Source organism: Meleagris gallopavo, chromosome 9, assembly GCF_905368555.1.
Source record: "Meleagris gallopavo chromosome 9, MGAL_WU_HG_1.1, whole genome shotgun sequence".
NCBI lineage: Eukaryota > Metazoa > Chordata > Aves > Galliformes > Phasianidae > Meleagris > Meleagris gallopavo.
This window is the reverse complement of record NC_139412.1, coordinates 8,200,849-8,213,506: the sequence shown is the minus strand read 5'-3', so window position 1 is coordinate 8,213,506 and position 12,658 is coordinate 8,200,849. Positions and strand designations below refer to the sequence as shown.

General features: G+C 38.9%; 1 protein-coding gene across 5 annotated transcripts in view; it reads left to right on the top strand.

Moving 5' to 3' along the window:
• DACH2 (dachshund family transcription factor 2) overlaps positions 1-12,658 on the top strand; it is a 266,533-nt gene that overhangs the window by 239,791 nt on the left and 14,084 nt on the right. For all 5 annotated transcript variants that reach the window (XM_085230818.1, XM_085230817.1, XM_085230816.1 and 2 more), the window contains 2 exons: positions 9,917-10,062; positions 10,591-10,738. In XM_085230818.1, coding sequence (XP_085086944.1) covers positions 9,917-10,062; positions 10,591-10,738 — 294 coding nt within the window. The remainder of the gene's footprint in view (positions 1-9,916; positions 10,063-10,590; positions 10,739-12,658) is intronic.

Genomic DNA, 12,658 nt, shown 5'->3' with positions numbered 1-12,658 from the left:
CTGCTAAGGGAAAGCATAGGAGACAGTGGCAACTTGCAACTTAAATACTTTATTGAATACTTTTTGCAAGAGATATTTGGTCTCAGATATGTACCGGAGTTGCTCACGGCAGCTCCCAAAGAGCCAGGCACAGCACTCAAGCTGATGTGAAGAAAGAGTAAAGCAGATGAATGTCAGGCAGCTGCTCCTTTCTGCAGAAAGTTTTCCACTTTTTTTCCTTTCCTCAGTATTTGATTTTTTAGAAGAGCCAGCAGGGCAAATGCCAGCAGTACACTTAACAGTTACTGGTTGCAAAGTAGTGGACGAGGACATTATGGTGGTTAGCTCACATTCATACTGTGATCGCAGCTGCCATTTGGGTCAGGAAGAGTTTTCCCTCTTGATAGATTGGCTGTGTGTTAGGAAAACTTGTCTTTCCCCAGAGCATCATGTAATTATTTGGTGGCAGGGAGCTGTGCTGCGTTGCCATGGACCGGCAGCTCCCCGCACTGAGCTGCTGTAACGCTGATATATGGGAGCCTAATCATTCTGTCACTAAGATGTAATATCGATACGCCAGGACAACATTTCTATCAGAGGGCCTATTACTTGCCCTCTCTGTCGAGGAGGGGAGGAGAACTCGAATAAGCCAAATTCTGACCACTTCCTAGCTCAAGAAAGGCTCAGTTGCAGTAGGGTTCAGTTCTGTAATGTTTAATACCTGCAAGAGCTACAGCATCATCCGGACAGCAGCGCTCAGGGGTGCCACTGAGCCCTGCGCTGGGAGGCGGGTGGAAGCCTCATGCTGTGCAGGTTGGTGCAGCAGGAGCTGGGCTGGCAGGCAGCATGCCCAGGGGCCGTGTGAGATGGGAGTTGTGTTGGAAGGCTGAAAAAGGACATGGCAGGGACTGCACCATAACAGCCACGGCACAGAACTGCTACTCACCCAGATGATTAAACCAGTTAAAAAGTAAATTTAGGATGGATTTCTTGTGTTTCTTCATAATTAGGGTTCATAAAATCATTGTGTAACCATCACAATGACATCTGAAGAATTCCTAATTCATTCAAAAGGAAACCTCAAGGTGATCATTTTTCCATCTGTATTCCTATTACGGGAATCATGTTTCTCCAAGCAATCGGTGTTGAAAGTTGTCTTATCTCTACAGTGCAAAAATAATTCTGGCTAACATCCCCTAACCGTACTCATAATTATTTCTGATTAAAAGTGCCCTGGCCTTACAGCACCAGGGAAATTAATGGGAGAAGCTTTCTACAAGTTTTAGAAGATGAGCAAAGACATACTCCCTCTTAAAATTATTTAAGCAGGTGCTGTGGGAAGCCATTGCTTTTATAAGGCTCTTCAGATGTTTACAGCAAAACATTTTTTCCCAGTGATTGAATTTTTCGAAGTACTAAAATACCACGGAGAAATATGTTTCCCACCAGTTTTATGGCTCCCTGGATGCATTCTATACAAACCTTGTATCGGCTTGGACACAAACACTCTATTGCAAAAAGATATCTTGCCATTTTAACAAGCTATACTGCTTTGAAAGGATACACTGCATCACCAGTGGGAATGTCAGTGCCTTAAGAGTAATACTTCTTTAAGGGTACTATTTTATTAAAGCAGACCTCAGTAATTTGTTCCTGACTGTTATACACCCTTATTTTATTAAAGGTATTTTACATCTGTAGAAGAGATTACTACCACTCTTATTTTCCCCACTGCTTGGCTTTAATACATGGTTTGGAATATAATATTTATTAAGCCTAAGCAGGGGAGGACATAATAGCAGAATTGTCCTTTATAACCTATTTTATACAGTTGTAAAATAAACCTTAATAAAGCAGGAATAATTATCCAGGAATAGGAAATGGAGTACTCTGCCTGCTTCTAATATTTGAGGGATTTAACTGCTAGCTATACATGTACTAAAAGAAATTGAACATAATGGTTACAATATTGATATTATTTCGGTACTATTTTTAAACAAATTAAAAGAGATGATGTATCTTTTGTGTCATAATTGCTGTGTTAACATAAATCATATAACGCATAACTTTATAATCTCTATTCAGTATTACCTGTCTGCAGTTCTACAGCAGACATCACAGTAGTATTTGTACTCATATCTATGAGGTTTAGGGCTCTTCTGGCCGTTTTCTGACAGCACCCAGAGCCCCATAGCTGCTCCCTGGCCACCACTCAGCTCTGCTTGGTGATCAGGGGTTTTTATGTCCAGTAGCATCACTGCACATGGCTGTGTTCTGTGGGCCGTTAGATTTGCTGGTGGCCAAATAGAACTCAGTTTAGTGCTTTGAGGCCAGAAGGCAGCATGTGTCTCTGTTCCAGGCTGGCTTTGCACAAACTCAGGATCACGGACCTCTGGAATGGAGCAGTACCATTTCAGGTGTATCCTTCGCCTAACCTCCCACCTGCACAGCTGGTATCTGATTAGCTCCCAGACCAGGCAGACAAAGTGAAAAGCCTTTCCTGGTGGCACATGTGCAGATGAAGTAGGCAGGTAGGGCTTTTCAGGTGCAAAATGAGAACACAAGCACATCTGCCATCCTGGGATGGATTTGGTCTCAATGATCATAGCTCTCTGGAAGCATTTATGTGGTTGTGTGGGTTTTGTGAATATGAGAAAACGCGATCTTGCTAATGAGATCTGTTTCAGGTTATTTATTATACTACCAAATACTGCAGCAGAGGGAGTAAATGACAAAACTTATTTAAAAGCACACTGTATATTTTTATTATGCGTGGGTCATGAAAGAGTGCCTGGCTGCGGAGGCACAGGCTGCCCTTCCATGGGCACTGGGCAGGCTCAGCAGCTCTGCATGCAGCCCTCACAGACAGCCGGCCGCACACCAAGGCCGCTCCACATGGGCTGACCCAAAGGCAAAGTGCCACTGCCTGTGGCCGTGCTCAGCCAGCAGTCACTCAGCGCTGCTCGAGGCTGTGGCACAGCTGCTCTGGCTGCCTGTGATGCTGGGCTTGGAGGTCAGCTCACAGGTGTTTCTTCAGCCCGAATGCCATCCACCTGTTAGGAACTACCTCCACCGCATTCACACTGTACTTCCGCACCGTCATTATGCACTAATTTCATTGTTTCTTGCACTTTGTGTTGGATAGCCTTGTTTTTCTTGCGTGATTTCTTGCTGGCTGTCACTGAAAACTGTTTCAAATGAAAAAAGGGAAGAGTCTGTACTAAGGACCTGAGGCATTTTGTGAGAAATTGATTCCTGCTCAGATTGTCCAGAAGGACCGGGAGCAATCCTTGTCTCCCCTCCTCCTTCTTGATTTCTTCTTCCTGTTGCCCTATTTATTTTATTTGCATAAGTGAATATTGTGGAAATGATTTTAGATGGAAATATTGTGGAAATTTATTACATTAATTATCCAAACTGACATTTTTGCAGTGTGTGAAAGGACAGGGTGGTGTGTAAAATAGATGCACTAAGAACACCTACAGTATGACAACAAGTAGCAGGGTAATTGCTGAAAATGAAGTCTTTTCTGCTATCCCTTTCCTTCAACATCTGTTGTTCCATATGGAGTCATAAATATTTGCAACAAAATAGTTGAAGAAATAATCTCAACATTAATAGGGAAAAGCTGAATCCGCCAAGAAAATGGAAGAATTTTTTTTCTTCTTGGCAAGTTCTTCCTACCCATCGTCATCTGACAGTTTAAAATCCCGGTAGAAGAGTAGTCAGACTGCAATGAGACTTAAAACTCACCATGAAAAAGCCTTTGTGAATGTTAATAGGAGAGTTAGCTGAGAAAAAAATATGGTCTCTTGGTAATAGCCGCGAGCAGGATTTTGTTTGTTGTTTCATTTTCTTCCTTTCTTCCGTGTTGTAATTTTATTACTGGCCTTTTATTGAATAATTCACATTTTCACTTTTCTCTGCTGTCAGGAGAAAAACTGCTCCTTGTCCTTGCAAGGAATGACAAGTTGCTGTTACTAGCTGAAAGTAACTAGTTGCTTTAAGTTGCCATATGGAAAATGCAGATTGATAGTAATTAGCTCCTACCTAGATTTAGAAGTTAAAGCCTAGAGCAACTTCAAATGCTGGAATTCAGATGACCAAAACCCGCCTGAGGAGCAGCTTAGAGGATAAAGCAGGTATAATACTAACACACACAAGCAATTAATTGTAAATAATTATTGTACGTATAAAATGTAGTACTTTGGAAGGCTCTGAGTATTTTTATTGGTAGCATTAATTGTACTTACGCTTTTTTCATGATGAACAGAATTTCTTCAAGTGGCATCAGTTGTATTTTTCCTAGTCTGTATATATTAAATTTAGACTAAAGCTCTTCGCAGTGAAATGTTCTGATGTCTGTGCAGTGAATCACTGCAATCTTCATCTCAGTTTTAATGTTTTACAAAACAAAAATCTCATCTAACTCATGGGTTTTTTTTTTGTTAAGATTTGAATTAATGAAGTATTTTCAGGTGCTTTTACTGTCAGTGCCACGTGAGCATCAGAGGGCATTGTAAATATGTTGAAGTTATAAATAGGTGTAATTTTCTGTCTTAATAATGAGAGTACATTGATGAAAATGTCAAAGCTGTATAATTATTCATCCCTTGTTAAAGAGTGCACAGAAAAAGACAATTTGTAAACTCTAATTTCAGCCTTTTCTACTGAAATTTTCATTTCTTTGCTTTTTGCTTCCTTCTCCTATTCAAAGCCCAAATGCCTTCTTTGTGACCTCCTTCAGGAAAGCACACCCTCGTAATTCCTGCAAGGAGCTCTGTGGCAATAGAAGTATATGCACTGCTCACACTGTTGGCTTTCTGGTTTTTCACTATGGTTTACTATTCAGTTTTTCCCAAGCCAGCACATCGCTCTAAATGTAACAGACATGGTCTACATTTTTCCTATGTTGAAAACGATGGAAAGGCTTCACTAAACGCTTCAGGACAGAATCAATTGATTTCAGATTGCATGGGTGTGAACCAGCTGGAAAGCAGGTACTGTGAAGCAGAGGGCATTTGGTGTTACTGTTTTGTGAGTTTCTGAAAGCTTTTAAGGCAGTCTGGAAATGCATGTGTAGTGATTAGATACTATTTTTAAAGGGAAGTTTCTTTACAGCAAAACTCTGTAATGACAATTGCTTGTATGCTATCGAGTTGTATCAAGCACTGGAAAATGAAGTAGTTTGATTTAAAGCTAGCGCAGTGCAGCAGTCAGAATCTCCCAGTTGCATTCATTGACCCTGTTCATTCAAGGGCTGTAATTAAGAAAAACAGCAACGACTTCAAATTTGGCACCTGAATCACAAGGTTAAAGCAGTAAATGTCGAAGTCTGATGGGTGCCAAGTTAGAAGGGCTCTCTTCTCAGAGGAGGGCTTGGCCCCCAGCAGAGGAGCAGGCAGTGAGGGAGAGAAAGGCACACAGAGCACTATGGAGGAATTCATAGGGATTAAGGCACTGAAGACTGTCAGTCCTGTCCCACAGACTCACAGATTATCAGGCTTTAAATAGTTTTAAATACTTGCCTTTCTGCAAAAGAAAATAATTATTCTAGTTTCTTGGTAAGCAGTGTAAAAGCTGCCAGAGTTTAAAATAAAAAAATCTCACTTCTTTTGAAGAACTGCTTCTTGCCATCAAAAATTGCTATCTGAGCCCTGATTCTGCTATTACTGTCTTTGTGAAGTAGATACACAGCTGGAATTCAAGGGTTATCAATTGGATAATTCTGTAACAACTTTGGGCAAATAATGCCATTTCAAATAGAAATGCAGTGTCTTTCTTTGAAAGATGAGTGCACATACAACTCAGCTGGCTGGGGATACCTTTTTATTTTATTAAAGGTTAAAACAGTCCACTGGAGCACCTAGGCTGTTCTTTTCTAACTGTGGATCATTTAATATAATCCCCATCACTCAAATATGAAGCTTCAAGAATTGTAATTACTATGAACCCTTTTAGTCCTTAGCTTTCTAAATTGTGTGCCACAGGCAGAGATCTAGAATGATCCCAGTGCCATCTATGTCCAAAACCATATTATTAATGCTGGCTGAAGGTTTTCTGAGATCAAATGTCGTGATGAGTAACGAACAGATTAATAACTATAAATTTCTTATGAATTTCGTTCTGCTTTTTTCCTTATCATATATTTATTTTATGCATTATATCTTATGTTCTGTAAACTAATTTTGGTGAGGCTTATGTGTAAGGCCTCCAGACAAATATGTTTTGAAATGAGTGTGAAAAAATAACATGATGATCTAACTAGTGTTTAGTAATATGTAAATTTCAACTTTAATATTTCTAGCTTGTTTTGAGAGGGATGTGACATGTCAAGTGTATCAGGTATATGAATGATGGATTTAAAAGCATGTCTTTTGAAAGAACATAAACCAGCTGGTAAATAAAATTGCCTGTTGGTTAGGGCTGTGCAGTGTCACACAGGGAGCAATTTGTGTTACTCATGTTCCCAGTGCTGCATTTAGTCCATAGGATGATGCTTAATTTTCCAATCCTGATTTCTGCAACTTAGGCAGAAGATGGAAGATGAAATACTTTGGTATATTGCATTAACAACAGGAAACTTTCTAGCACTTTTCCGTGCACTTTCCTGGGATAATAATTCCATTCACTGTTAGTATTTACTGTGTATTTCTTTGCTCTGCAATATAATTCTTGCTTTCGTCTATTCACCTGGATGCCAGCAAGAAATTAAAATAAAAAGACTGCACTCTAAATGGATTCCTGAATGCTATTATAAAGCATGGCAGGTTTAACAAACAAGCTCAATAAAAGTAGTTCCCACTTTGCTTCAATAAATAGGAAGGTTGTTTGTGTCCTTGGTAAGACAGTATTTGCCCTAGCTTTTTTTCTTGTTTATTCTGTTGTACTGTATGTGAGTGCTGCTTTTAGCATTTATATCTTTAGTGTTCTTTAAAATCAAAACACTAAAATCAACATCTTTTTCTCTGCTGAAGAGATGTACTTGATGCAGTCCTCAAAAATGCTTCCAACACGTGCCATTTTTAATTGCTTTCCCAATTAGAATTTCTTAAGCCTAGGTAATAAATTTCTGCCTAACTGTGCACTTACTCAAAATGTGGGCAAGATGTAGACACCATTCAGATGTGAAGACCTATTACAAGATTGAAATAGATTTCTAATGCATTTATCATTCATCTTTGCAGAGTGTGATTTCAATCAGAAAAAAAAATGATGAATGGTTTGACAGTTTCCACCCATATACGCTAAAACATAATATGCTTCTTCTAGTTTTCAGCTATTACAGACTTTAACATGCAATGTGACCTTGGTCTGCAAAGCATGTTTGGTTAGCACAAAAACTTAATCATAAGAAGTCGTAAGTAGAATCCTTCTTCTTTACTGCCCTTTTTCTGGGACTTGGAAATTTATTGCTTGTGGGACAGGTAGGATATGAACAATGGGCCAAATAGAGTCCAGGGTTATCTCATCTGTGTGAAAACTGCTGCTGAAAATCGATGTGACCTCTGCTACACTGTCATCCCAATTCCCACCCTCTGTGTCCTATTTGTCTTTTGGTGGAAGCTTAGATCTGTGTGCTGTCTCTATGTGTCTCTCTTGGGCCAGATTATCAAAATGAATCATTGCCTGCATACCTCTTATATTTCTATTTATTTTCCTGGTGTTGACTAGGTCTGATGAAATATGATTCTTTTTGCATTTGATCCTCACTGCAGCAAGCAGCACCTAATTTAGCTGTGTCTATCTCTTTAAAGAAGAGTAATACTATTTTGAAACTTCAATCTGCTGTACAGTAACATTACAAACCATAGACCATGCAACCTGTCTTCACAGTCAATAGTAATTTTCCTTTCAGCCAATTTAATGTTATTACTTTCATCTTCAAATAGTAGAGATTTCTAGAGATTTTAAAGCAGCGATGGGCTTCCATTATGCATACTTCATGCGTTACTTTCCTTTCCAAATGCCACTTCTGTTTGGTCTGTTGTGACTCCATGACTTAGGTATTATTTCCGTGTAGCATCCTATGCAACAACTAACCAGGTCGTGTTAAAAACTACTACCACTGATAAAAAATACTGATATGTGACAGGTGGCGTATCTCAGTCAGCACAGCCTCGGTGGTCTGTGTATGTTGCTGGACTGTTTTGTGGGGTTTGTTGTTTTTTTGTTTTGTGTTGTTTTTTAAAAGATTGTTTAATTTACATGAGCACAGCTTTAAAACGGTAGCTGTGAAGATGTGAAGAGGTTAGTGGCTGTTGTTGTTATTAGTGCTGCAGAATCATTATGAAGTTGTTCCATTTAATGAACTCATAGGGTGAAAACAGAATACTCCCTCAGCAGAGATTTCAGAGAATACTTAGAATCTGGTAATGCTCCCAGCTTTGTTGTCAGTGGGTGTGTTTTTGACTCACGGCAAAAAGCACTTGCAGCTCACTGGGTGCTCCTGGAGGTTGTTAAAGCAGATAATTCTACTGCTGCAGAGACACCAGGGCTTAATTTGTTGTTGTCAAATTCTTTCGGAGTTGTTTTTGAAATAAGAGAGGTGAGAGAAGGGAGGGAGGCCTTTTGATGTGGTGTGGTCTAATTGTAAATCCTGGAATTAATATGACCGAGACACTTGACAAATGAAACTATCTGGACTGGCTGTGCGGCTGCCCTTAGAAAACAACACATGCATCATGAACTTATGGACAGTAGATTAGTTTCCAGCTTTACTAAAAAGCAATTGTGAGGAGATATTCTTCATGATTTCTGCAAGTATCAGAGAGATTAAAGGAAAATATTATATATGGACTGCAATTCCCTGTAATGTTACACCATCATAGTGTAAAAGTGTAAAATTTTAACATCATAGTGTAAAAGAAGTGAACAGAGTTTGGCTTTGAAGACTGCTAGCAGATTTTAGTGTCATCATTTTCAGCAATAAACTTGATGCTTAAAATGAATATTGGAGAAGTAGTACACAAAGGGGGGGGATCTGAGAGAAGGAGATACATATATTATTGTCCTAAAACAGTATTAAGTTGTCATATTAAAAAAGTGAGTTCAGATTTTTGCCAGTAAGGATTTGTGACAAAATTTAAAGGATTTTGGGAAAATAATTGCTAATGCCATTGCTTCTTTCTGAGTACACATTTCTACATGCACAGCTTTTCTATCATGCACAGCTTGATCTTTAGCAACTTGACCAAACTGAAACGGAGTGAAGGGAAAGTTACCAGGTCCCAGTAATGCAGTGTGCCAGGAACGCATCCATCCAGCTGTAGGCAGTGCATCACGAGAGCATGGCTCAGCCCTCTCCTCCCCAGCTGCTCCTGTGCCCCCACCACCAGCTCTGTGTTCCCAGCAGACAGAACTCAGCATGGTGCTTTTGGCCACTGCCCATGGTGGGGCTAACCACAGCATGGCACCTGCCAGGGGAGCCTGCACAGACGCCTCTCTGACAGGCAGAGCCAGTGCTGGATGAGCAGGAGGGGATGACTCAGTGGGGATTATTTACTGCTGAGTATGGGAAGGATAATGCTAAAAAGGGTAAAGAGATGTGGTACATTTCTTGATTAGAATTTTTTCAAGGTTATAGTGACTAAAAATGCTCATCGCAGAATAGCAAACATGATAGAATGAAGAAAAGTCATTCAGGTTTAATGAACTGCATAATGCTGTTATAATTCAGTAGTATAATTTTGTAGAATTTGAGATATAATGGTCTATACTCTATTAGAGCGATGCTATAGCCTTAAGTATATTTATTATTGCTCTCTATTGTTTTGCAAACTTGCCTTAGTAATAGCCATGGCTGCTCAAAGACCAAAACAATATCAGCTTTACTAATATGCTTGTATTTTGACTTCCAGGGAAACAGTTTCTAAAAATCACTTTGACCTCTATATTTCCAATAGTTTCTGATCTTGCTTTTAACCTGTCTTTACAGAAGAGGTCCAGATTGCCATTCCAATAATGAAACCGACCTTAGATAAAGTCCAACTGGCTGGACAGGCCTTGCCTCCTGGATTTCCAGCGCCATTTCTTTTTGCTGATGGTCTTTCATCAGTTGAAACACTATTAACCAACATTCAGGTAAGTTATTCTCTATAGGGCCAGACTATGTCATAACAGATAAAATTTATTTCTTCTGCTACTCTTTTAGAAAGTTAGAAACTATTTTGTATCTGCAATTCTAATTTTTTTTTTATTATTATTTAATGTAATGCCTAGGTTTTCATTCTCTGGCATTATCGATTGTGGAAACATTTTATGCATTGTCTATTTGACTTAATAGTTGGCAATAATAGTCATATTAAAATTCACCAGTCTCATTATTTCTCCTTTGCTTCTCCCTGCAGTTGACCAAGGTCAGCAATGATACGGCATTCCATTTGTAATAAACCATACCAGTAGGATGAAGGTGCAAAAGCTATACCACAAAATTGCTTATATTTAACATTTAGGCACTTTAAATGCCCGGGTGCATTCCATGTCTATAGGCTCCTGAGTTTTTGTTGTTGGTGGTTTATTTCTAAAGGGAGTAAAATAAATAAATGGATGAATTTTATCACTGCTGAAACAAAATGGTATTTAGAGGTGTCACATTTGCATGTATTTTAGGGCCTGCTGAAAGTGGCTGTGGACAATGCCAGAGTCCAGGAAAAGCAGATACAGCAGGAAAAGAAAGAGTTAAAGATGGAGCTTTGTAGAGAGAGAGAACTCAGAGAGAGCTTGGAGAGGCAACTTACAGCTGAGCTGCAAAGCAGAGGTGAGTGAATGAAAATGGAGTTTAGATACCTATTAAATGTGTAACCCTTTGGCATTTCCAGCTGGATCTACAGAGGACTCTGAGTTAACTGACATTCATACTTCAGTGTAATGTAGCAGTGGACTAGCACTGGTAATGAAAGATTTAAATTTAATAAAAACAGAATGAAGCACACTTTTCTGTAAGCAGACAGAACAGTGACTGAAGGATTATTTCCTGGAGGGCCACTGGCCGCAGAGCATTTTGGCTGGTTCTGTAGGGAAAGCTGATTCAGTTTCATGGCTTTCACGTGCATTATTACCACACCGTCTGTGTATTCCCAGCCCGATTTCTTCATTTGACAGCTTTAATTTCTTTTGTTTCCTGCTATTATCCTCCAAGCATTGAGGATCAGTCTTATTTTGAGAAAGATAATATGTCTGTAATTGGAGTATTTAAATCAGCTAGTTTGTCCTCTAGACAACTTCAGTGCAACCAAATAGTTGCACTTAGGCAACTTCTTGTAATTCAAGATCTGAAACAAATAACCCTAGATAGTTGGGTTTTTTTCTTTCCATCAGAAGAGTGAGATACGAAAGCTCTCCTAACATGAGGCCTTCTAAGACAGAACCGTGAGTCTTTAGAAGCTTTTGATAATAACAGGCAATTAAATGGGTAAATCTAAATTTTTCGCTATGATATTGTAAAGCAGGCAGTCTTCTTTTTAAAATTCAAATCTGCATCAAAAGGAGAGAAGCAGTTCTTCATACGCCGAAAGCCACTTCTGGATTACATCCATGAAATCGGAAAGATAAAGCTAGATAAGGCTACAGATGTAAGTGCCTTCTACTCTCTTCCTGTGCGTTTTGAATTGAAATTAGGTGAGGAACCTGTTTGCAGCACCAAGGCTCGCTAAGAACTGACAAAGGACGCTTTAAGTCAAGTTGTGAGGAGTGAGTGAATACTACAGAAGTTGTTAAATCGCGGAGGGTGTTCAAAATCATTGCATCACTCCAGTGTAAGTGTAGATGAGACAGCTGTATTTCTGTAAAACAAACCTTAATCTTGGTGTAGGCAGGCAAAACACTACGTACCTCCACAGTCATATTTAACTCAACAAAAACCTTAAGTCCTTCACAAATTTGGTTGACTTATGACTTCAAGAATTTCTCCAATAATCAGTATCCTCAGAACTGTTTGTTTTTCAGGTCATCACAACATCCACATTATTATAGAAAGTCACAGATAGACTTTTCCACATGGGTTACTCAATTTTCCAAAGTTTTGTTTCCAGATCACATTTTGGCATTCATAATTTATTAAATCTCTCGGAGATCGCTCATGCAGTGGTATCCTTTTATTCCCCTGAATAGTGCAATCACAAATTCAGGTCTGTAAAAATTGATAAGAGTTAGATAAACAAGTCAGCACAGAAAGTTACATCTCCATGTTTTTTAGCAGTTTTTCTCACAATATTGTGATTTAAAATTCACAGATATCTTCACACAGGTGAAGCAAACAAATAAAATGAATTACAAAATACTGCAAATGTAAATTCACCTTTCATTTTAACAATACCTGTAAAGAGCATTTGCTAGAATATAGACTAATAAATGTCATTTTGAAACGGGGCATTTATGTTTAAGCTCAAATTTTTTTTTGTCTGGTAGTTCAACCTACCTTTTCTAGTATCATCACTAGATGGTTCAGTAGTACATCAAACAAAAAAAATGGTAACCTGATGCTGGTGAAAGATAAGGTTAAACACGGAATTAAGATTCAGAGTTTTAAAAGGAAAAGGTACATTTTATTGCCTGAATTTATATAGATGAGGGAATACAACCTTAGGCAGTGTCAGCAGTTCCCAATGAAGATGTGAATCATCTGGCTACAATTAATGCTGTATAGTTTTCTAGTTACAGGTTTAATTTTATTTATAGT